General features: G+C 35.7%; 4 protein-coding genes across 4 annotated transcripts; 3 read left to right on the top strand and 1 right to left on the bottom strand.

Moving 5' to 3' along the window:
* The first annotated feature begins 674 nt into the window (after positions 1-674).
* LOC111498614 (phosphoglycolate phosphatase 1B, chloroplastic-like) lies at positions 675-6,675 on the top strand. The gene is made up of 11 exons (XM_023149923.1): positions 675-1,151; positions 1,539-1,606; positions 2,199-2,291; positions 2,360-2,431; positions 2,647-2,718; positions 2,926-2,985; positions 4,134-4,186; positions 4,458-4,555; positions 4,866-4,965; positions 5,465-5,568; positions 6,404-6,675. Exons 1-11 carry the CDS (start codon positions 857-859, stop codon positions 6,508-6,510), a joined length of 1,122 nt encoding a protein of 373 aa, XP_023005691.1. The 5' UTR covers positions 675-856; the 3' UTR covers positions 6,511-6,675.
* Positions 6,676-11,039: 4,364 nt separating this feature from the next.
* Positions 11,040-16,237, top strand: LOC111498576 (serine carboxypeptidase-like 20). Its single transcript, XM_023149870.1, has 14 exons — positions 11,040-11,240; positions 11,344-11,492; positions 12,173-12,249; positions 13,059-13,181; positions 13,286-13,388; positions 13,455-13,492; positions 13,605-13,706; positions 14,195-14,275; positions 14,372-14,605; positions 14,744-14,809; positions 14,921-15,042; positions 15,322-15,435; positions 15,818-15,863; positions 15,962-16,237. Exons 1-14 carry the CDS (start codon positions 11,047-11,049, stop codon positions 16,043-16,045), a joined length of 1,533 nt encoding a protein of 510 aa, XP_023005638.1. The 5' UTR covers positions 11,040-11,046; the 3' UTR covers positions 16,046-16,237.
* A 111-nt stretch (positions 16,238-16,348) lies between these two features.
* On the top strand, positions 16,349-19,836 carry LOC111498595 (probable protein phosphatase 2C 33). The gene is made up of 5 exons (XM_023149893.1): positions 16,349-17,451; positions 17,843-18,208; positions 18,307-18,424; positions 19,004-19,227; positions 19,320-19,836. The coding sequence occupies exons 1-5, from the start codon at positions 17,194-17,196 to the stop codon at positions 19,638-19,640; spliced, it is 1,287 nt and encodes a 428-aa protein (XP_023005661.1). The 5' UTR covers positions 16,349-17,193; the 3' UTR covers positions 19,641-19,836.
* A 708-nt stretch (positions 19,837-20,544) lies between these two features.
* LOC111498566 (riboflavin biosynthesis protein PYRR, chloroplastic-like) lies at positions 20,545-25,438 on the bottom strand. Its single transcript, XM_023149859.1, has 9 exons — positions 24,841-25,438; positions 24,480-24,614; positions 24,197-24,296; positions 23,902-24,027; positions 23,489-23,802; positions 22,090-22,209; positions 21,561-21,806; positions 21,365-21,490; positions 20,545-21,096 (listed from the first exon to the last, which is right to left on the bottom strand). Exons 1-9 carry the CDS (start codon positions 25,222-25,224, stop codon positions 20,833-20,835), a joined length of 1,815 nt encoding a protein of 604 aa, XP_023005627.1. The 5' UTR covers positions 25,225-25,438; the 3' UTR covers positions 20,545-20,832.
* Between the last annotated feature and the right edge of the window lie 380 nt (positions 25,439-25,818).

The raw sequence follows: 25,818 nt of genomic DNA, 5'->3' as shown, positions 1-25,818 counted from the left end.
CTAATAGACATGTTTTAAAACCTTGAGGGCTGTCTAAAGAAACATTATTTGCTAGTGATGTGTTTAAGACTGTTATATCTAACAAAAATGGTGTAAGTTGTACTGCTACAGAAATTGTTCGATGGAATCATTAGAGATATTAGTGAGAATGTAATACAATTCGTAAGGATTTGTAAGAAAATATTTGCATTTTTTTCGAGATCATGCTTTCTAGAATGAAAACGAGAATTGAATTAGTTTTTTTTTTTCTTTTACACGTGATATTTCATCATTTTTGTCACATTTACATGAAATCCCAATCTCGAGTGAAATGCAAGGTAGGGATGACGGCTAGTAGAGTTATTGCCTTTCAAATCTTCTTTTTAGAGATGTGAAAGTTCTTTTATAAGTTTGAAGCTTAAGATCGACATCGCTCAGGCAATCCATTCTATTTTGGTAATTGAAACCCTTGTTCGCCTTCGATGATCATACGTAGTAGTACTCTGACTGTCCATCCAATTTGGTGGAGACAAAAAAAAATAAAAAAAAATATTTAAAAGTAAATTAAATAATATTATCGATTTTTTCTTTTAAAAATAATTATACCATATTATTTGAAGTATAAATTTTTTAATATATATAAATAGTCAGAAAAAATGAAAATCCTGAATTTAGAGGAGAAAACACAAGGGAATGGTATCGTCCACAGAATAGCCCTTAGCGATCGATGAATTCCACATAATCCCAAACAAACGAAGGAGTGCCACTCATCCCACGTCACTCCCCACACCATTTCCCAAGAGCCCTCCCTAACGTCCTCAAACTGCTAACACAGATACCAAGGCTGCAGAAAAAGAGCCAAAAAGCAGTAAAAGAGATGCTGAGCACAACAGGCCCAGGGGCGTCTCATTCACTCATTGTTGCTTCTTCCACAAACGCATCCAAATCCTTTGCCAATTTGAACCACAACATACCCCGATTCTTGGGTTTCAGGCAGTTTTCCCCAGATTGTTCCTGTTCTGGGTCTGTGAGTTTTGGATGGAATAGTGGCAGAAAGAGGAAGTTGAACAGGTCTAGAATGGAGGGTTTTGCTATTCGTGCTTCGGCTCAGCCACTCAAGAACGCCGATGAACTCATTGATTCTGTTGAGACCTTCATTTTCGATTGCGATGGTGAGTTCTTCTCCCATTTCCCCTCGACTTGTTGCATGCAAAATATCCAACTCGTTTGATTGTTCTCAATGGGTCTCTGCTTTTCTATTGCTTAAATGGAGTTTGTTGAGTTCATAGGCTGTAGTTGATGTTTTTGAAGAACATATTGCAAACTTTATAAACAGTTTATTATGTTTATTTTGTTCAAAAAAAGATTAAACGTTGCAGAGATGATATGAAATTGTAAAAGGGGGAAATATAGAAGATAATGTATTAGTTGATACTCTTTGACTTCCTGTCAAGCCTGTAGTTGGAAGGGGGAAACTGAGTACCGATAATTTCTTCCTCTTTTCTTTTCCCTTGTTTTTGTGGTCAATATTTTTAAGGTGTCCAATGATTTACCTGCAGGGGTTATATGGAAAGGAGACAAACTTATAGATGGAGTTCCAGAAACTCTTGATATGCTTCGATCAAAGGTATAAAAGTAGATCGTCCAAACTGCTTTTCGAATCCTATGGCCTTAAGAGCGATGGTGATGAGGGAAAACTAACAGGAAGTTGTATACACGAGTGAAAATGATACAAAAATCTGTAGTTTCGTTCGGTTGTTGGATAGTCTTTCCTTTTTTCTTACATTTTGTAACACCCCAAGCTCACCGTTAGCATATATAGTCCTCTCTTTCGGGCTTTCCCTTTCGGGTTTCGCCTCAAGGTTTTTAAAAACGTCTGCTAGGGAGAGGTTTCCACACCCTTATAAAGGGTATTCCATTCTCCTCCCCAACCAAGCTGTGATCTCACAATCCACCCCCTTTCAGTGCCCAACGTCCTTACTGGCACATCGCCTCATGTCCACCCCCCTTCGGGCCTCAGCCTCCTTGCTGACTGGAACATCACCCGGTGTCTGGCTCTGATACTATTTGTAATGGCCCATGCCCACTGCTAGTAGATACTGTCCTCTTTGGGCTTTCCCTTTCGGGCTTCTCCTATCTACTTGCGGTTGGCTTGGGCCGTTGCACATTTATTTTTTCCTCTCCTCTCTCTCTTATTATTATTATTTTTTTAATTTCAGGGAAAGCGATTAGTTTTTGTTACCAACAATTCAACAAAGTCCAGGAAGCAGTATGGCAAAAAGTTTGAGACACTTGGTCTCAATGTTACTGAGGTAAATGTTACTTAAAGTTACTAAGTTCGGTCTAAATTCGTCACGCTAACTTAATTCAAGTATTTCAGGAAGAAATTTTCGCATCATCTTTTGCTGCCGCTGCGTATTTGAAATCCATTAATTTCCCAAAAGAAAAGAAGGTAATTGCTTGATTTGGCTATCTTTTATAGTGTTCATGATCTTTTCTTTGTTATTTTAGCTGAAGGTTATTGGAATTAGATCAAATAACGAACTAAAAGCTTGATATTGTCTTATGAACTGCATTTATTGCACTATCTTCTTATTTCTTAAAGTTTTCAATAGTGAATCATAAATTTTGGGCTGGACTTGTGACTTTGTGGCTTTGTGATTTCAGATTTATGTGATTGGCGAGGAGGGCATCTTGAAAGAACTTGAACTCGCTGGATATAAGTACCTTGGTGGACCGGTATTAATGATAAAATTTCTCAATGTTCATGAGCTATGAAATATCTGTGGATATGCAAAAATCACTCCTCATATATTTGTAATCTTTTAATCTTTTAGTAAATTATGTTTCTTATATCCCATAAACTTAGTTTATGTCATTTGCCAAGAGGATGTGCTTAGATGTGAATTTACAGAGTAATATATTATATCTTTCATTTTCTTACAGGATGATGGTGGGAAGAAGATAGAACTAAAGCCAGGCTTTCTGATGGAGCATGATGAGGATGTATATTTCTGATCTTTCTTGACTTGCATACAAATTTATCGTTTATAGTTTCGTATATATGTTCTCAAATAGGAATGAAGATGGAACTTCTCTTAACTACAACCACTTATCAGGAATGTTTCAAAGTTCTATTGTAACAGCCCAAGTCTACCGCTAGCAGATATTGTCTTTTTTGGGCTTTCCTTTTTGGGGTTCCTCTTAAAGTTTTTAAAATGCGTATGCTAGGGAGAGGTTTCCACACCCTTATAAAGAATGTTTCGTTCTTCTCTTCAACCAATGTGGAATCTCACAATCGATCCCCTTCGGGGCCCGGCGTTCCTTGTTGGCACTCGTTCCCTTCTCCAATCGATGTGGCACCCCTAATCCACCCTATTTGGAGCCCAATGTCCTTGCTGACACACCGCCTCGTGTCCACCCCCTTTGAGGCTTAGCCTCGGGCACATCACTTGGTGATTGACTTTGATACCATTTGTAACAACCCAAGCCCACTGCTAGCAGATATTGTCTTCTTTGGGCTTTCCACAAGGTTTTTAAAACGCGTCTTCTAGAGAGAGGTTTCCACACCCTTATAAAGAATGTTTCATTCTCCTCCCCAACCAATGTGGGATCTCACATTTATTCCGATGGAGCTGAAGAGCTCTAGCCTTTGAGTAAAACTTTACTATGCAAAAAAAAATTACAAGCTATGGAGGACGTCTTTCAGAGACTCTCCGAACTCCCATATCTTGCCAATTACACGTGGATGTCCTCCGGAATATCCTTCTTTGTGACATTTCTTATTCCTTTCTTTTGACCAAATAGCTGAAATATACTGAAAGATGAAAGATAAACTATAATAACTCCCAAGTAATTAGAGTAACTTGGACCCTCCCTCTTGAGTTCACTCAAGCCTAAACCAACTAAACCAATGCTTGCCTTCCTCACCTCCCATAACAAATCCCTACTAACAAATTCCTTAGGTAATTACTAATATGCCTTATTACCCTAATGATATTCCTAACTAGTAACTACCCAAATGTCATTCCTATCACTTTCATACACTAATCTAACACGGGCTTACTATATTCAATCAAGAATCACCTCTTCTTCCTCATTTTCGCCCCATAGTCCATGAATTTTATCTAAATCAGTCCTTGTTTACCATGAAGGTGGGAGCTGTTGTCGTTGGATTTGATCGATACTTTAACTACTACAAAGTTCAGTAAGTCCTAGCCTTCATTAAATTTTATTCATTAACTTGGATCTGCAGGTGGTATGATCACAACTTAATTCTCAGAATCATTATTTTGTTTATTTCATTCTTTTTTCAATATTGATGCGATGGAGTGTTTCATAATATATTTGATTTCTCCTACGAAATTTTTTTAGTACAACAAATGTGTGAGTATTGGTAGACGTCTTCACTGCTGAGCTATGTTCATGTTGGTCTACACGAAGAAGTTTTTTATTAATATTTTTCTTGGGCAATGAAGGTATGGAACACTCTGCATACGGGAGAACCCCGGTTGCCTCTTCATTGCAACTAATCGTGATGCTGTCACTCACCTGACCGATGCACAAGAGTGGGCAGGTTCGGTTCTCTCCACTCTCTTTGGCTTTTAGCACTTATTTTTGGGAGTATTTGATCATTACTTTTACAAGGTTAAGTTTCAATTTGTTTCCTTGTATGGATTGCCAAGAACCCGGTCTGTAACACCTTGTCAGGATAAAGATCACGAGTTTTACTTTGTTGAAGTAGATAACTATTTTCGAAGCTAAAAATCGAAAGCTCTTTAAAGAATAATTGAATTTCTTTTTTCTTGTTTTTCATGTTTGTTTAGATTTTAAGAATTCATGTAAACGGGAATGCTCTTTAGCTTTCTTTCGTGTTCATAACTCAGGTGGTGGTTCAATGGTTGGTGCTCTTTGTGGATCGACTCAACGTGAGCCATTGGTCGTGGGGAAGCCCTCAACTTTCATGATGGACTACTTAGCAAACAAGTAAATTTGTTGTTGATCTGTTCGAAATATGCTGTTATGATTGATATCTAATAAAGGCTAATGAAAATATTAAGGAGCTAGAGGGATGAATTCAAGTCATGGTGGCTATTTAAGATCTTATATCTTACGAGTTTTTCTGACAACCAAATGTAGTAGGATTAGACGGTTGCCTTGTGGGGATAGTAGAAGTGTGTACAAGTAATCTCAACACTCGCAGATATTACAAAAAGAAAAGGTCACAGGAAGGAAGAACAGAAGGGTTCGGGCTAGTCTAGGCGGGGAAGTACTTTGCAAGAACGTTTCGAGTTAAATAACACATCTTACATAGGAAGATTTATAGAAAGTCTTTTGGAATATTGATATCACTTCCAGTTCTATAATCCATTGTTGGTCATTCTTTGTGTTATTAGATATCAAAAATTGAATGAAGTGAAGCTTGGTTTCTCTGTTTTCTTGTATCCTTCTTAACAAATGATACTCATGCCATTCCAAATGACAGGTTTGGGATTCAGAAGTCACAAATATGTATGGTTGGAGATAGATTAGATACGGATATTCTGTTTGGACAGAATGGTGGCTGCAAGACTCTTCTTGTTTTGTCAGGTAATAACTTTTCGGCTGAAATCTTATTTTCGTCTCTGAAATTTAGCGTTTAGTCTATTTCGATTCTTGATCTTTCAAATATTATATCTTAGTCGTTGAATGTTGTATACCAAAACTCTTTTAGTTGTACCGAAGGTACTCAATATAACATAAGTATATCCTTTGCTGTGAGATCTCACGTCGGTTGGGGAGGAGAATGAAACATTAAAGGGTGTGGTAACCTCTCTCTAGTAGACGCGTTTTAAAAACCTTTAGGCGATCCCCGAAAGGGAGAGCCCAAAGAGGAAGGTATCTGCTAGTGGTGGCCTTGGGTTGTTACAATTGGTATTAGAGCCAGACACCGGATGGTGTGCCACGAGAACGTTGAGTTCCGAAGGGGGTGGACACTAGATGGTGTGCCACGAGAACACTAAGCCTCGAAGGGAGTGTACACTAGGCGTGTGCCAGCGAGGACGCTGGGATCCGAAGGGGGATGAATTGTGAGATCTCACATCGATTAGAGAGAGAAACGAGTGCCAGTGTGGACGCTGGGCCCCGAAGGGAATTGGGTCGTGAGATCCCACATCTATTGGGGAGGAGAACGAAGCATTCTTTATAAAGGTTTGGAAACCTCTCAGCAGGCGTATTTTAAAAACCTTGAGGGGAAGCTCGAAAGGAAAAGCCCAAAGAAGACAATATCTGCTAGCAGTAAGATTCGGTGTTCGATTTTTTGAATAAATCTAGGCTCTTGCTAGATGATTAACAAAAAGTTAACATCAAGGATAAAATTTTGTTGTAGCGAGTTTGTAACGTGTCGATGGAAAAACGTTGATCGATCTCGTGTTTGTTTTGATAGGTGTTACCAGCTTATCAACCCTTGAAAGTCCCAAGAACTCTATACAACCAGATTTCTACACCAACAAGATTTCAGATTTCCTGTCGCTCAAAGCTGCGACTGTATGATCACTCACCATGTCTCTCTATTTTTTCTCCTCTGTTCTTGAAAATCAATGCTTTATTATCAAAACTATATGTTGAATCCAAAATTATATATGAACAATAGCTTAGTGTTCATCAATGTTATGTAAAATGTTCTTCATCTGGGCAGCCTCCTGCTTTCATATTCGCATTAATGTTTCAAAGGATTTGGTATTGATAATGTTTTCTAAATTTTGCTCAAGCTTATTTTAAACCATTTTTTAAAATTCGGTGATTTATTTATTTAATTTTTCAAAAATAAAAACTTATCAAACAGGCATAGAATATCAATATATATATATATATATATATATATATATAATAATTTATAGAAGTTATTTCTAGTAATAATTAAATTTTATTTTCTAATTATGTTATACATATTATTATTATTATTGTTTATTTTTACGTTGTTAAATTTTTTTTATTTTTTATTTTCAATAATATTTAAGGNTCTAATTTTTTTTTTTTTTTTTTTTTTTTTTTTTTTTTTTTTTTTTTTTTTTTTTTTTTTTTTTTTTTTTTTTTTTTTTTTTTTGTGAAGTTCAAAAATATCCTTATCCGTATAAAGAAATATTATAAAATTGTTTAACATCATTTATTTTTATTAAAAAAATTAATTTTTTATTTATCGATAACATATGAATAAAAATAATCTATCGACACTTCATAGATTATCTCTAAATTGTTGTTTAATGTTTTATTATCGACACCTCATAGATTATCTCTAAACTGTTTAATGTTTTACTATCGACACCTCATAGATTATCTCTAAACTGTTGTTTAATGTTTTATTATCGACACCTCATAGATTATCTCTAAACTGTTTAATGTTTTACTATCGACACCTCATAGATTATCTCTAAACTGTTGTTTAATGTTTTATTATCGACACCTCATAGATTATCTCTAAACTGTTTAATGTTTTACTATCGACACCTCATAGATTATCTCTAAACTGTTGTTTAATGTTTTATTATCGACACCTCATAGATTATCTCTAAACTGTTTAATGTTTTACTATCGACACCTCATAGATTTTCTCTAATGTTTTAAAAATTTATAAGTATGTTTTAAATGTAGTTCAATATTTTTGAGGATTCAAAATTTTAAAAAAAAATTAAATGTGTTTGAAAGTTTTTTTTTAAAGGTTTAATATTTTTTGAAAATTTTAAAATATTTAAGATTTTCCAACCTAGTTTGAATTACTTTTAAAAAAAATATTATTGAAACTTTTTAAAAATTTAGGAATATATTTTAGACAAAAATATAAAGTTTAAAGGTATTTTTATTAATTTAGCTTAGGTTTATATAAGAAACATTAAATATCTCCAGACAAATTAAAATTAATTTAAATTAAGAAAGAAATGACGTTATAGAAATTTGAAAATAAGACCTTCTACTTTGATAATATGTTAAATTATCCCGAGACTCAAAAGCTTAAACAGGTTATAATAAATTTATTTATATTAAAATTATGAATAATAAGATTATATCTTTTACGATGTACACCTTTCTTTAATTAACATCTAAACTAATAAATACTTCTAAGTTAATAAATGTAACCGTATGCTTAAGTTTGAACTATTAAATGCTTCTAAGTTACTAAATGTAATCTTAAGGTACTAATTTAGGGAAATTTTCAAAAGGTCGCCCAATTTATGATTGCTCCACCGAAAAAAAGGTATACCTTTCTTTTCAAAGGTTCAGAATTACTTCAAGTAAACTACGTTTAACCTTCTTGGTGATCTTTCTGAAAATTTTTCTAGGAAACACGTGAGCGGGAACAGAACGTGCATAAAGGGTTTGTTTTGATTTGTCAAGATAGTTTTTCAGTCTCGGCAAAACTTCTAGATCCTCGGGACCCTTATGTACTGAATTTCAAATCTTACTAAGCATGTCACTAACTTCTATCCATCAAATGCGTCTTTTACTTATGATTGATACAATTATTGAGTCAAATAATGCATACAAAACTGATGAGAAAGAAATCACTCGTGAATATATGATTGAGCGTGAAAACCCATGAAAAGAAAAGATTACGGGTACCAAAATCCAACCAACAAAAAGACACACTTTATCAATGGACCCAATTTGGTTCCTCTTCCCCCAATCATTTAGCAATCCTTTGTATTGTTTTTCTCAGTTCTTATATACTTTTAGGGTTTACTTCCAAAAAGAAACATTGGAAGACTCTAAAATGTACACTAAGAAACCACCAACATTGTCACCATTCATTGTTTTTGTCAAATATACGCTTTTTCTTTTGTCTTTTTTGTTGCTATTTCGGTGGAACATTGATTCTTTTCCAATTTAAAGAAAATATTATTTACAAAACGTCACCCGTAAAATTGGTCAAAAAGAGAAACCTAAAAAGAATTGGGTCGAACATAGAATAAAGTAGAAAAACACGAAACACCCATACCTAAAAAGTGTTAGACGAACACGACTCTCCACAATACAAAGGATTGCTAAATGATGGACACTTTGAGTGGTGGAGGCTCGACTCCTTTGGAGTCTTAGTCATTTTTTGACTGCCTTCATATCTTCGAGGAGGCTTGACTCCTTTTTTCTTTTTGGAGTTCTTTGTTCGACATTTGAGGATTTGGCACGGCTAAGTTTAGGGCATGGCTCTGATACCATGATAGACGAACACGACTCTCCACAATAGTATGATATTTGTCCACTTTGAGCATAAACTCTCATGGCTTTGCTTTGGGCTTCCCAAAATGCCTCAACCCAATGGAGTTAGTATTCCTCACTTATAAACCCATGATCATTTTCTAAATTAGCTGATGTGGGACTTTCATCATCCAACAAAAAGAATTGGGTCGAAGCTTGTACGTCCTTCTCAGCCTCAACAAGAGGTCAAGGCTGAGTCTACAGTCTAATCCGCCTCCTAGCACATGCCCCCTGATCTGTAAAATAGAAAACAGGATTTTGGTCGATGCTCATACCTCTTCCTCAACCTCGACAAGAGGTCAAGGCTGAGTCTATGATCTGGTTCGCTTCTTAGTGCGTGCCCTTGATCGGTAAAACCGGGTCCATAAATTAACCTAATTAATAGAGGAAGAGACATTCAAATTGAGGGTTTGAGAGCTACTTTTCAATGAAGGGTCATTAATGTTTATTTTCTTATTACCTTTTTATTTATTTTATGTTTTTTTTTTTTTTGGGTTCACAAACGTTGTTGTCATTATTTTGAATTTTTGTCACAAAACTCCCACGTCAAGTCCTAAATAATTAAAAATTATTTCGATTATATATATAATATAACGCTAAAATATCATTTTAATTAGTCACATTTTAGAAAAAAAATTAATGGTTTAAACAACCGGATCAAGCCAATCCAACTCGTGCCGTTTGAGCTGGATTATAAACTTATTTAGATTGGGTTAAGTTCATTATTTAGTAAGAGTTATTTGAATTGAAAAAATTTACAATTCGAACAATTGAGTTGAGTCTAAGAAATGTCTCAATCTAATTTGATCAGACCCGACTCAATTATTTTTTAGACCATTTGTTAGTGTGAAGGATGAGTGGATCGTGTTCATCATAATATTAGGGTACCCTACCCTACCCTACCCACTTGGAATTGACCTCTACAACAATGATCTAAGGCTCTTGGAAGTTTGCATATTTAACAACTTAGCTTGTTTGGCTTGGGATGACTTCCAACGTGACCAATTTGACACTTATCGATGTAGGACTTACCGAACAAAAAGAGTGATGGGTTATAAATGACTTGTAAATGTTTTAAAAATATTGTTCTAAGTTGGTAAGAATACAATTTCCCTTTCGGGGCCAGCGTCCTTACTGCACACTACCTTGTGTCTACCCCCTTCGGGGAAGAGCGAGAAGGCCTACACATTGTCCGTTGTCTAGCTCTAATACCACTTGTAACGCCCCAGATCCACCGCTAGCAGATACTGTTCTCTTCGGGCTTACCCTTTCGGATTTCCCCTCAAGGCTTTAAAACGCGTTTGCTAGGGGAAGGTTTTCATACCCTTATAAAGGGTGGTTTGTTCTCTTCTCCAACCAATGTGGGTTTTCACAGTAACGACCCAAGCCCACTACTAACAGATATTTATCCTCCTTGGGCTTTTTCATTCGGGTATCCCCTCAAGGTTTTTAAAATGCGTCTGCTAAGAAGAAGTTTCCACATCCATTCTTTCATTCCTATCTCACAATCCACTCTGTTCGGGGTCCAGCATCCTCGCTGCCACTCCTCTCTCAAATCGATGTAGGGTCTTACAATGAGTGTGAAGTGTAAGTGTCCGTTATCTCTAAAGTAATATTTAGCAAGTATTCCAAATACCAAATCCGAGAGAACATATATAGCTAAACTTTCAATCAAACAACAAAGATCACTCTAGTCGAGATTTCAAAAGGTTAGGACATATAATCTAATTAAACAAGAGGGACAAAAAGGAAATAAGCCGAAAGTGAAGGGACTAAAAGGGAAATAAACCCAAAATTTGAAATGGAAAAAGGAGGGTCTCATTATATATATATATATAAATGGCGAACGGTAGAAGAAGAAGGAAGAAGAAAGAAGAAATGAGGAAATTAGGAGTATTGGTGCTGTTTTGGAGTGCATCGATACTTCTTTGGAACCGTACTCGTTGGCTTACAGAAGCAGCTCCGGCGGGTTCGGCGGTGACTCACTTGCCCGGCTTCACGGCCAGCGATTTTCCGTCCAAACACCATTCCGGGTGAGTGCCTTCTCAATTTCGTGATTTTGATTTTGATTTCTAGGGTTTAGGGTTCCGAATTTCGATCTCTGTGCGATGTGATTGAGTTTTAGGGGTTTTTTAGGTATATAAATATCGACGGAGGTTCGAGTGGGAAGAGGCTGTTTTATTACTTTGTGACGTCGCAACGGAGCCCCGCCGCCGATCCGGTGGTTCTCTGGCTCAACGGCGGCCCTGGTTGCTCTAGCTTCGACGGCTTTGTTTATGAACACGGTAGTACTCTACTTCCCTCCCTCTTTTCTTTTTTAACTTAAATTACAATTTCTTTTCTATAAATAATTTATTTTCTTGAAATTCAGACTATTTTTAAAATTTTTAAAAATTTTAGAGATATTATTAAAATGAAATTTTAAATTTACAAATTTATTTCGAGAATAATATAACTTTATTTTTCACAAGTTTAGAGAATATTATTAAAATAAAATCCGAACAGTTTCCATTTAATTTAAAGCATAGGTCTCTACAGTGATATAATTTTATTTTCGAATACATATTTTTAATCTATGAAAGGTATTTTTTAATTTTTTAAAAAGTTTAGAGATATTATTAATTTGAATTTATTTTCTATAATTAGGTGTGATTTTTATGGGTTGGTCCCACCTGCTTTGAATAGGACCAAAAATTATAGGTTGGGAGATGGGTAGGAATTTAAAAAATAAAAAATAAAAAATAAAAAATAAATTGTGGGTCGGAATGGGAAAAATATCGATTGCATTAATAAAAGTTGTTAAATATTCATAATTTAAAAATGTGTATTTTCATATATTATTTAATATTTTTATTAGTTTTTAATTACAAATTTTATGAAATTAAATATTTTATTTTATTTATTAGTGATGGAGACGTCTAATAAATTTAATTAAAATTAATATTTTAATGTTCATTATTTGCAGGACCTTTCAATTTTGGAGAAGGAAATCCCAAGGGAACACTCCCTACCTTACATCTTAATCCTTACAGCTGGTCCAAGGTGACGTCATAATTCTTTCCTTTATATGTATATATATATATTTATTTATTTAAAAGACTATATATATATATATATACACACATATCACACATATGACGTAATCTATAGTTAAAGAAATTAAAAGTTTATTACACTAAAAGGACTCGTGTTGATATATAAGAAGTTCAAGTTGTTAGATGAACACGACTCTTTACGATGGTATGCTATTGTCTACTTTGAGCATAAGCTCTCATTGCTTTAGTTTGGGGTTTCTAAAAAGCCTTATGAAAATTTCATTTCACTTGATTATTTAGACGGATCAATTAGGTACGTCATTGATAGCTTCTACTCGTGTCCTAGCTCGTCTGAGAGCTAAATTTGCCTTGATTGTTTGTCTCTTGCCTTGAGCTTTCCTCAAGTTAGTTTCCGCTATTTCAAGAGTTTGCTGAGCTTCTTGTGGATCAATGTCACTAACCTTTCTCCCCATCATTTAACCTCATTATTGCCTATTCTAGCAAAACCATCCATCAGAGCCATCGCTAACCATCCGTAATTAGCCATAAAGTGCGTGATTTGGTAATACACCAATTTGTTTATTATTTGTAACTAAAATCATTTCTTTCACTTTTGAAGGCCGAAGCCCAAATAATTCGAAATGTCTTTTACAATGGAGAGAATATTCTTTTATTATAAACAGATGATTGTTTCCTAAATTAACAGACGTGAGACTTCCAATCAACATAAGTCATATCACATAGAATGTCGGGAAATATTAAGATGATGAGATATTGGATTTTAAATCTGTAATTTGAAATAAATTTTATTTGCAGGTTTCAAATATTATATATTTGGATTCCCCAGCTGGTGTTGGCTTATCCTATTCCCCAAACGAGGCCAATTACATTACAGGAGATCTTCAAACGGCTTCTGATACACACATTTTTATTCTGAGAGTAATTCATCTTTTTTTATTATTTTCATTTTGCAATCAAGTCCCTAAACTTTTCAAAATTTCAATTTCTCACCCTTCAAATATCAAAAATTGAAATGTTGGCAGTGGTTCGAGGAATTTCCAGAATTTCTTCAAAATCCATTTTACATAGCAGGAGAGTCCTTCGCAGGCATCTATGTCCCCACCCTTGCTTCTCAAGTAGTCCAAGGTACTGTATTTATTTATTTATTTATTTTTATATAATATTTTATAATTATTTAATATATGGTTGTAGGGCTTAAAAATGGGGCTGTGCCAATTATAAATTTCAAGGTACGTTTAAGTAAAAACTAAAAAATTGAAGGATCAAAAAGAAAAGTTTTAAATTGTGGTGGGACTTAAGTATAAATATGAGAAATTTTGGGTATTTGATGGAAATTAATAGGGTTACATGGTGGGGAATGGTGTGACGGACGAAAAGTTTGATGGCAATGCTCTCGTCCCTTTTGCACATGGAATGGCCCTAATCTCTGACGCTATGTTTCAGGTAATCATTACTAAATTATATATTTACATCGCCATTTTAGCATCGTTTAAGGATTTAAAAAAAGCCATTTCTAATCGTTCTATGGGAAGAAAAAATAGAAAATTCTTTAAACTAAATAAAATGCATATTTTGTTTTTATGATAGATGTTCATTTATGCCTCGTGGGACCTGTCCTAAAATCTTAAATAAAGTAGGGAATCTTTATTTAAATAGAGAATAAAAGAGGGGTTGGAGAGATTGTATTTCTAATTTTAAGTCCAATTATTATAAATGAATCTTTTTATAATAAGAATTATATTAAAAAATAAAAATTATGTAATAAAAAATTTTATTTTTTTAAGAAACAAATATTGGTAATAAAAAAAGTCCGACAATAATAAATTTTTATTAAATCACCACATATTATTTTATAAAATCATAAGAAATAAAAAAATAAAATTGTAGTGATGAAAATAGAATAAACTAATATAATTTGTATAATATTGTAGGAAGCTGAAGCTTCTTGTGGTGGAAATTACTACGACCCTCAAACGGAGGCTTGTTTTGACAAGCTTGACCGCGTTGACCAGGTTTTTAATTCTTTTCATATCTTTGTATTTGCTTTATAACCTTTAATTTTTAAATTTTTAATTTTTTTTTTCTTTTTTAAAAATGAATGAAATTAGGATTTGGAGAGGCTAAACGTATACGACATCTTGGAGCCATGTTTTCACATAGGAAACACGAGCCAAAGCTTGCCTACAAGTTTTCAACAGCTTGGGCAAACGGAGAAGCCTTTAGCCATAAGGAAGCGGATGTTTGGTCGGGCTTGGCCTTTTAGGGCGCCAGTGCGCGATGGGATCGTCCCTCTTTGGTCTGAACTAGCTGAGACCGACACCAAATCTCATGTACCTTGTCTGGTTAGCTTACATTTCATAATCACTCTCCTAAACTTAAATTATCAATTTAATTCAATTATACTAAAATATTGTACAGGTATAGATTTATAGTAAAGATTTTGAAAGTCAACTATTTATGTTTGACTTTTGTGAAAGTAGAATGATGAAGTAGCGACTATTTGGTTGAACGACGAGTCGGTGAGAGAAGCCATTCACGCCGAGCCGGTACTTCTTTTTAAACCCTATAATTTTTATTTTTTAATATATNAAAAAAAAAAAAAAAAAAAAAAAAAAAAAAAAAAAAAAAAAAAAAAAAAAAAAAAAAAAAAAAAACAGGAAAGTGTGGCAGGTCCATGGGAGCTCTGTACTCATAGAATAAGGTACAGTCACAATGCTGGAAGTATGATTCCTTATCATAAGAACCTTACTTCTCAAGGTTTTAGAGCTCTTATTTTCAGGTCAGTTATTTATTTATTATTTTTTTAATCAATTTTGCGTCGAAAAAATATAATTATAACCGACCAATATAATTTTTAAAAATTTAAATTTTAATAGCAACTTATTTACTATAATAATAAATAAATAAATAAATAAATAATCAAGTGCGACAAGAGAGTATAATTTTAATCTTAGTTTCGAATAAATAAATATTTACTCGGGGAAAAGANTTAATTTTTAATATTAAAAAAATTGTTTTTTTTTTTTTTTTTTTTTTTTTGTTTATTATGAATGAACAGTGGAGACCATGATATGTGTGTGCCATACACTGGAAGCCAAGCATGGACTTCTTCACTTGGCTACAAAATTATTGATGAATGGAGGCCATGGTTCTCCAATGCCCAAGTTGCAGGGTATTTATTTATTTATTTATTTATTTATTTGTTAAATTAATAAAAAGTCATTAAAAAAAAAAAAAAACTTTTATAGATGGAACCGTTAATATCATATTTAAAAAAATAATAAAAATTTTAAATATGATTTATAAAGGGTAAATAAATGGAGTATATAATTTTATTAATTTAACTATTTTTGAATGCATAATTATAATTATAATTATAATTTATTTTATTTCACTAGTTAAACTTTTATATTTATTCTATAATTTTAGATCTCTCAATTTTAATATCTTTCTTTTTTTTAGAGGAAAAAAGAATATTTAAAAATTAAAATAAAAAAATAAAAAATGTTATTCTTGATTAACAAATCTAACAAATATTGTGTTTCCTTTTAAAGGTATTTACAAGAATATGAACACAATCTCACTTTCCTTACCATAAAGGTATGCATACTTTTTAAAATTGAATATTATTAATTATTTATATTTATATTATTATAAAAAAATATTTTATTTATAATATTAAATAATTACACATGCAGGGAGCTGGACATACTGTACCAGAATACAAACCTAGAGAGGCATTAGATTTCTACACTCGATGGTTAGAAGGAAATTCAATATAACCCAAAATCAAATGATAGACTTATACAAATCTGCCAATAAAATACTTAAATTAATTTTAACGAGCTCGATCAATACAATAATTTACTCGTCAATGTATACCTTTAGGCCTAATTATGAGCCATAAAAGAATACATATAATATCATGATGTATATGTCCGTACGTGACATGTTGAAAAAGTAATTTATGCTAACATGCATAAGATCCTGCATATTTAGGGAATGATTTTGATTTTTTTTTTTTTTGAAATAATTTTTAAAATTATTAATAATTTTTTTAATCTAAAAACTGTTCCATGATCATTCCTCACGAACTCCACGAGGCGTCTTGTCATTTTCCTTCTCCTCTGTTAGCGACGCCATTAATGTGCTTCGTTTCTTTGTCCTCTTTAAAGTCAAAACTCGTTTACAACCCGCGAAAGGATTCTTCATCGGTTGCTTGCTTGTTTGTTGAATCTTCCGGTCGTTTTCCCCACTCAATCATTCCACCCCCCCTTTGGTCGTCTTCAAATCCGAAGTCGCTGTCTAAAGAGGAATTCATTCTGCCAAATTCTTAATTCATCTCCAATTTTGTTTCCTACTATTGGTAATTGAAGTTCTGAATGGGTTTTGATTGTTTCTGCGATCAGGGGAATCGTTTTTGCCTCTGTTTGTTGGTTGGTCTTATCGCGATCTTGAATTTGAATTAGAATTTATAGGTTTTTTTTTTTTTTTTTTTTCTAAATTGAGAAATGGATGAGAAATCGTTTGGGGGTGAAATAACTGCGTTTCGATTCAGTTGTTGATTTTGAGCCTCTCTATTGATTGTTGGTGGGGCGATATGCCTCCATGACTTCTGAATCTGGAAATGTTATCGTCTTTGTTTGGCGAGTAGATTTGGAAATATATCTATACTCTTCGCTGTTGCTTGGTCTTTTGGGCTTCGTTCGCATTTTTTGATTATACAGACAAGTGAAAATTTCTATGACATAGAGTTTTAGATATGTTTAGAGGCTAATTTAGTGCTTAATCTGTAATTAAGAGATGTATATGGATGTTATAAGACCAAGCTTCCTGTGAAGGATTAGAATCCAAAGATAAAGGGTTATTTAAGTCTGATTCTATTAACTGAGGTCCATATTCAAGCATTCTAGGAGTCCCCATTTCCAGAATGGGGCCTTGCTTGTCTGTTGTATGTAAGAGGGCCATGGCTGGTTCCTCTGTATCTTCTGTGCTGAAAGCAAGTAAACTGAAAGACTCAGAAAATGGGCTGGAGTCCAAGGATTCTATGTTTGAGCAGCAGAGTGAAGAAGCAACAGTTCATCGAATTCCGGGTCGGATGTTCTTGAATGGATCCAGTGAAGTTGCCTCACTTTATACTCAACAGGGCAAGAAAGGGATGAACCAAGATGCCATGATTGTATGGGAGGTTAGCTCTTTATTGTCAATATGTCGTCTCATTTATGGGTCTTGTTGGTCCCTTTCAAATGATCTAACTGGTTTTATATTGGTATATCACAAGCTCTTGAATGCATTAGAAAATTATTCCTTGGGATGGATAGCATGCTTTGTTCTTGGTTCTGTCTTAGTTTATGCTTTATTGTTTGACCGTGCAATGTTTTTCTTAACCAATTAGTGTATTAGTATCCACTTTTCCATGAACAAAGTTCAATCCCTGATTTGACTTGTCATAAAGAGGCTTTCAAAGTAAGGGCTTCTTCCTTGTGTGCTTCAATGTGTTGCCTGAAAATGCCTTTTAAGTTTCAGAGAATGCAAATAGATGGAGTATAATCACCACTAATCAGATCATGAATTTTCAGCACTTTGGCTCAAGAACGGATACATTCTTCTGTGGAGTTTTTGATGGCCATGGTCCTAACGGTCATCTGGTCGCGAAAAGAGTGAGGGATTCTCTGCCCCTGAAACTGACTGCGCATTGGGAAGCTAATGCAAGCAATGAGGATATTTCAAAAGAGTTTGGTCATAAAACAGGTCTCAACAATGAAAATTCTGGGTTAGAAACTGATTGGAAGGAAGCTAGTTCTCCCCTTAAGCACCATGAAATTTCTGAAAATATGAAGGAATCATTTTTGAAGGCTTTTAAGATAATGGATGTGGAACTCAAAATGCAACCAAACATTGATTGCTTCTGTAGTGGGACAACAGCAGTAGCTCTTGTTAAGCAGGTGGTGTCATTACTGCAGTTATATTACCATATTTATAACGTTTTCGTTTTCATTCGGTCCGATCGTTCTTAAAGTTCTTGTAATTTTCTGGCTTTTAGGATCGAGATCTTGTTATTGGAAATGTGGGGGACTCGCGAGCTGTGTTGGGTACCAGAGACAAGGATAATTGTCTTCAAGCAGTTCAGTTGACCATAGATCTCAAGCCAGATATTCCAGGTCCCTCCCTCTCTCTCTTGTCAATGAACTATTCATTTTGAGTTGTTAAGACATTATGTATTTGCTGCTTCTATACTGTGATTTTAGAGAATGTTTGTGAGATCACACATCGGTTGGAGAAGGGAACGAAACATTTAAGGGCAGTGAAACTTCTCCCTAGCAGGTGCGTTTTAAAAACCTTGAGAGAAAACTCGAAAGGAAATACCCAAAGAGGACAATATCTGCTAGGGGTGGGCTTGAGCTGTTACAAATGGTATCAGAGCCGGACACTGGGCGATGTGCCTGCGAGGATGTTGGGTCCTGAAGGGGGTGGATTGTGAGATCTCATATCGATTGGAGAGGGGAACGAAACATTCTTTTTATTGGCGTAGAAACCTCTCCCTAGAAAACGCGTTTTAAAAATCTTGAGAGAAAGCCTAAAAGGGAAAGTCCAAAAAGGACAATATTTGCTAGCAGTGAACTTGGGCCGTTACAATATCTGACATAATAATAAGTTTTCTCATTTGATTGGACATCTGAAGTTTCATCGATTAACTTCTAGCTGAAATCTGGTTTTAATTGCTTTCTAAACTGCAACAGCTGAAGCAGAGAGAATTCTCCAATGCAAGGGTCGGGTATTTGCCCATGAGGATGAACCAGAAGTTGCTAGGGTATGGCTTCCAAACAATGATTCCCCTGGGCTGGCAATGGCACGATCTTTCGGCGACTTTTGCCTCAAGGACTTCGGTCTAATTTCTGTTCCTGAAATTTCGTATCGGTTTCTGACAGACGAAGACGAGTTTATAGTTTTAGCTACCGACGGAGTATGACATTGACTTCTTGATACCATTTACTAAAATAGATTCATTTGATGACCACTTTCTTACTATCTAAAGTTTGATTCAACACTTTTCAGATTTGGGATGTTCTCTCAAACAAAGAGGTAGTCGACATTGTGGCATCGACCCCAGCTCGTTCTGCAGCTCAATCATTGGTTGAGTCTGCAACTAAAGCATGGAGGCGCAAGTTTCCTTTTTCCAACATTGACGACTGTGCTGTTGTGTGCCTCTTCCTCGACTCGAACTTGATGGTATCAGATATGAATGTTAAATCCGAGGAGGTTAGTTCAGCAGTTCAAGCTGAGACAGCCATGGTGGATGATGATGTCTCAGGCGCAGCTGGTCTACGGTGTTCGGAAATCGTGCAAACAGTAGGAGTTTCTACAAGAACGGTATGATAGAAAACACTCCCACAATGACTGCACAGATTCTCAAATGTGCCTTGCTTGGTTCCAGGTTAGGATGTTTGAAGGTTGTTTTTGACCCCCACAGACTGCTCTTTAAGGCTTTTTGCTGCCAATGTTTGTGTACAAATTTTTATGTGTGAATAAACTACTTAAATAACGCATATAAACTTGTGAATCATTTTTAATATCATGTTGGTATATTTTATGTTATAAAATAATTAAATCTTTTTCGAAGCAATTGTATAAGATATATATTCTCGACTAAAGTTCATAGACTCGAACACATACTTTATCTTGATAGATTTGATAAATTTGACTTCTTGGTTGAGAGTACAAGCTTTATGCTAGTTCAACAGAGCTCGTGATAGCATTAAAATCTTTAACGTTTGTATTCACAGGTTTTGATAATCCTTTTCTTACCAGAGATCCAACAGTCAAATTAGGTAGTTGATAGTTTGTGTGTTTTAACATGCTGGTATCTTGTTTGTTCGGTTGTGCTAATACTTCTCGATTTCTTTTAATACGTTTGATGAGTTAGAAACTAAAGACTATTTGCACATGTCCGGAATAGTAACCGCACTTTAAAGAAGAAGAAATTGGATCAAGAACTTTACATTTTTGCTTACAAAAAATAAAAAATTGAACTTTGGTCGAGAAATATGAAATAACTTTATACTCTCATAACACCTTTACATCATGCTGAAAGATGTTGCTTCTGGCAAAATCTTTGTCCTTCCTCTAATGATGGGCACGAAGACAAAATGAGAATAACGAGAATGTATGAATTAGAGAAAACTCACTCGAAATGCTCGATCAGAAGAAAAAAAAAATGATGGAAGCTATGGATGCAAGTAAATTTCAGAACAAAAGCAAAGTTCCTCCAAGAAACAAGTTCTAGTAAATCATCAAGGGGATGCCCGGTGCTTGAAATCTTCCATAGAGAACATGTTCCTCTTTTTTATTTCATTATTCAACAATAAGATATAAGTTATACAATAGGCAGCAGTATAGCTGCCTACCAAATCAGAGAGAATTTTCGGGTCAAACAATAATGGTTCAACATACATTAGAGCCTTGTCGGTACCTAATTTTCGGGGCACAAAGAGGAGATTGCCCATTGGATTCTGAATCATATAATACCTTTAACTGATGTGATTATTAATCTTCTTTCTTGTGCTTTTCGTCAATTGAACTCCACGTTGCTCCCGTTTGGGGTCGATGATTGTCCAAGAAACTCGGCTCTCAATTTCATTAGAAGTCTTCCAAGGTAGTTTAGACCTTCCCCATCTCGACCTCCACCCCAGAAGAGATCATGTGGAGATGCTTCAACAAGAACAGATCCAGCAGTTGATAGCAACATAGATTGCAGATGAGGGTAACTAGAAAATTTGCATTTCAATGCACGGTACATAACGTCGAGTTTGGCTGTTCGCCAATCAGACCTTATCTGTAATGAAAATCGGGTGATGCCAGAGGTTATCATGTGATCTAGATCATGGAATAGATATCAAACATGCTCACATCTTGTTCTTTTTCCCTCTAAACTTGAAATTTTTAACAGTTTTTATCATTTTTGCTATCTTGGGGCTTTAGAAAAGATGATCAACCTCATCTTTCTTCAGAAGATCTATAAGTTTTATGCAATTATCACGCCCAGACATCATGCTGAAAGAAATACACCGACTTAAACTAAAAACGAGTAAGAGCAGCTATACCATTTTAGGGTGCTGCCTCTGCATTGATCTTCCTATCCTTGCTGCTTCCTCTGGACTTCTTGCTGATTTGATCTTTTCTACGCAATCCTGAGCAACAGGATCATCAAGCCCAACAAATTTATGAGCCTGCATATTCGATCAAGGTCAGACAATACTCTATACTTTGAAAGACAAAACAACTCACAAGCAAAGGCACCTGATAATAATGCTCTACAGTCAACCAGGTGCAATCGTTACCATTTTCATCAGCGAGATGAATGGGGTGTCGTGAAAAGTTCGAAAAAGCGCCGTAAGGATCCCATGTTTTGTAAAAGAATATGATACTCGACTCATAGGGAGTAACTGTTGGGTCAATTGCAAAGGTTTCATCACAGGATGGGATTACAGGAGCAACATCTAATATTGGCTGAAGAAATCCACTAATTAACATGTCCTTTCCAACCTGTAAGCCAAACTCTAATCTCAGTCAAAATAGAATCCATGCATGCTTATAAATGAAATGAATACTTCAACTGATATGGAAGAAGTCGGAGTTTCCGCTCCATTTGATAACCACTTGGTTTTTAGTTTTTAGTTTTACGAGCGAAAAATAGGGAATATTAAGGAAATAAAAAATGAGCACATTTATTTTGGCCATATCATAGAAGATTGACTTGGAAAGTATTGCACATAAACAAATAAATAGATGAAGTGAAGAGATGATAACATTATAAATTAAAAAGAACCTTCTCATATTGAACATCTATTAGTTCCAAAGCTTGAGACATCTCAACCATTCCAAGTTCACCAACAGGAGATGGTGCATTCCTTCCTCCAATAATTTTAGGTGCAACAAATGCAAAAACCTGAATTGAAAAACATAACTAAATGAATGACTCAACATCTCATAAGAAAAAAAATTAAAATAAAAAATTTCAAGAAGGCAAGGTGGGAGGGAGATTCATTCTGGGTAGAAAAAGTGGCAAACCAAGGGGATGGTTTCTAAAGATCTCAACAACTCTTTGAATAAGAGGAGTAGTAGTTTGTTAGTACCTGTTGGAGCAAGAAAGGATGGGAAGAGATTGTGGAAATAAAAACTAAGGAAACTAACTGTAACAGCCCAACCCACCGCTAGCGAATATTGTCTGCTTTGACCCGTTGCGTATCGTTGTTAGTCTCACGGTTTTAAAATGCGTCTACTAGGGAGAGTTCCATACCCTTATAAGGAATGTTTAGTTCTCCTCTCCAACCGATGTGGGATCTCACAATTCACCCCCCTTGGGGCCCAACGTCCTCGCTGGCACTCGTTCCCTTCTCCAATCGATGTGGGACCCCTCAATTCACCCCCTTTCAAGGCCTAGCGTCCTTGTTGGCACACAGCCTCGTATCCACCCCCCTTCGGGGCTCAATCTCCTCTCTGGCACTCGTTCCCTTCTCCAATCGATGTGGGACCCCCCAATCCACCCCCTTTTAGGGCCTAACGTCCTTGCTGGCACACCGTCTCATGTCCACCTCCCCTTCGGGGCTCAGTCTCCTCGCTGGCACATCGCCCCGTGGTTGGCTCTAATACCATTTGTAACAGCCCAAGCCTACCGCTACCAGATACTATCCTCTTTGGGCTTTCCCTTTCGAGCTTCCTCTCAAGGTTTTTAAAATGCGTCTACTAGAGAGAGGTTTTCTCACTTTTATAAAGAATGCTTCATTCTCCTCCCCAACCGATGTGGGATCTCACATTTTCTTATGGGAACTATCTGATAAGGAAATCTATACGTGAGACAAACTCGAGAGAAGAATACCCCAAATGGCTCTATCTTCACATTGGTGTACAAATTGCAAACATCCAAATGACAGAGACAGCTCTTGTTATCTTATCACTTTGCGAAAACTTTCCAGAGCTATTATAGTCCTCCCAGAAGATCCAGAGTTTCTCCTTTCATTCGCTCTCGGAGGGCACCGTTTCACAAGGATGCAGAAGATTTTATGGGAGAATTTTATTAGAGCTTTTTACAGAAACATTTGGCAAGAAAGAAACAGAAGAAATCTTTCAAGAGAAGGAATTGTTCATCACACACCATCTTCTATAACTAAGTGGTAACATCAGGGAATCAACAATATAGATCCAATAAAAAAAGAAAAGATCAAAACCTCATGTATTACTCCAGATGCAATGGCTGAAGCTGCAAGCGTCCCTCCGCACTCCCACAAAATCGAAAGAAATCCACGATCATGAAAATATTCCATTACATCTCGAGGGTTTAGATTATCGAACTCCACTACTTCAACTCCTTTTGATGCAAGCAGTTTCTGGAAACTCCTTTTAGCACCCCTTTGTGTTACAACCATGGTCGCCATACCCTTTGTGTCCCAAACATTTGCTTCTTCAGGAAGATCGAGAGTCCTCGACATCACAACACGAAGAGGAATATGCCCGCCACCATGTCTTGCAGTCAATCTCGGATCTAATGCAGAGGACAACATTGGGGGAAAACAATGAAGCACTATTAACAACTAAGTACCACTCATCAACAAGACAGACAGATAAAAATGGCATAACTCACTATCCCTGCGTACTGTATTGCCTCCTACTATAACAGCATCACTTCTTCCTCGTAATTGAAAAACTCGTTGTCTAGACGAAACACCACTAATCCATGCTGCATGACCAGAACTTGCAGCAATTTTTCCTGATAGTCAAAATCAAATCACTTAACTATAGTGTTCCGATTAAACCATAATGCTACATGTTTGCGGTGAGATAAAAATTGGATGAAAAAAGACCATAAATATAAGCGAGAAATAGAAAATAACAGAGAAAAATACTCAAGAAAATGAACCTAGAATACTAATACCAACCATCAAGAGTCATGGCATATTTAAGCACAGAAAAGGGTACTCGAGACGCAGCTTTACAAATCAATGGAGCATTAACAAGGAAGCATTCTTTTCGAGCTTCCTATAAGACAAATCAACACTTCATATAAGTGATCTGTAAAAACAATGATCTAACAGTACGTTATGGAAGGACAACATCGCTTAAGAACAAGAAAAAAAAAGGATACGAATCAAATCGTATCGATTCAACACCTAACAAAGTGAGGCAAAGAAAGAACACAATTCAACAGTTCCAATGAATTACCTCAACGGCTCTACTCTTTAGTTCCTCTCCAAGAACATCAACAAGAACCCCTTGACTTCTTAAAGCCCTCACAGCATTTCCTCTTAGATGTTGCAAAGGATGCCGCATACCAACAACTACCCTTTCAATCCCTGCCTAATTGTGCAGTTTCAATCGCAGATTTTAACATAAAATTGATAAAAACAGAACAAAAACAAACAACATCTTCCAAATTTAGCATGTGATTCAACAAGATTCATCAATCAAACATGCTCAGTTCAAACCAGATTTACATCACGGCTGATATTATTGATCGAACTTCAAACTAATCAAGCTCTAAACAAGCGTTAATCAATTGAAAGAACAGAATCTGCATTTAAACCTGGACTAAAGCAGCCACAGCAGTGTTATCGCTAGGGCAATCACTGGACTCCAAATTAAGAAATGCAGTAGCACCACGGCACAGCTCGCCAGCAGCTTCCACAGCTTGAATCTCAGCAGATTCGGTACCCTGACCGTAGAGGAAGCCCTCGCCAGCGACGGCGCCGGATGAGGTGGTGATGATGCAGCCATAGTTGGGATGGGGGGCGGTGCGTCCAGCGGACTTATCGGCAATCTCCGCCGCGCGACGGATGAAAGAGGCTTCGAACAAATGGGAAGTAGAGCTATTGCTACTGGGATTGGTTGTGGTAGCGGCGGCGGTAACGGAAGTGGGCAGCCTATTGGCATAGATAATAGGGAAAGAAGCTCCCAATGTGAACACCATGGGAATCGGAAATCTGTAGAGATTTGTTGTCAAGGTTCTTGAGGGCTGTTCTATGGCGATAAACTGCGTAAAAAGTCAGAGAGCTTTATCAGCATCAGCATCTTCTTCTTCTTCCTCCTCCTTGTTCTTGCTGGGCCAGAATCATTGGCACAGAAATTGCCACTCTCTCCAAACAATTTTTTTTTTTTTTTTCTCACATGCAATCCAATTTCAAAATTTAATAATTTGCTCAACCTCTCATCTTTAAATCAATACAAATTTCAAATGATTTTATAGAGTCAAATCTTAGGTCTGGTTTCTTTCGTTTGGTTTGTTTCGTCACTCGAAATCAATACAAATTTCAACTGACGATCTCAATCTTTTTTATGAGAATCAAAGTCAATATTAACTCGGAAAGCATCAATTCTAGTAATCCTAAAATTGTAGTCATTGAGTGTAAAAGCAGAAGGGAGCTTGGTGTCACAATCACACTCTTGATAGCAACGGACTTGCGATTATGGGGCACTCACTTTCCAACGACAAGTGAGTTAAGTCAATTCATTCTTACGTCGTGTATGGCCAAGCGACGTATGCTCGAGTCTCTAGTCTCTGTTT

The sequence above is a fragment of the Cucurbita maxima genome, unplaced genomic scaffold (genome assembly GCF_002738345.1).
Source record: "Cucurbita maxima cultivar Rimu unplaced genomic scaffold, Cmax_1.0 Cma_Scf00002, whole genome shotgun sequence".
Classification (NCBI taxonomy): Eukaryota; Viridiplantae; Streptophyta; class Magnoliopsida; order Cucurbitales; family Cucurbitaceae; genus Cucurbita; species Cucurbita maxima.
Note: the sequence above shows the minus strand (reverse complement) of the source record. Positions and strands in the feature narration are given on the sequence as shown.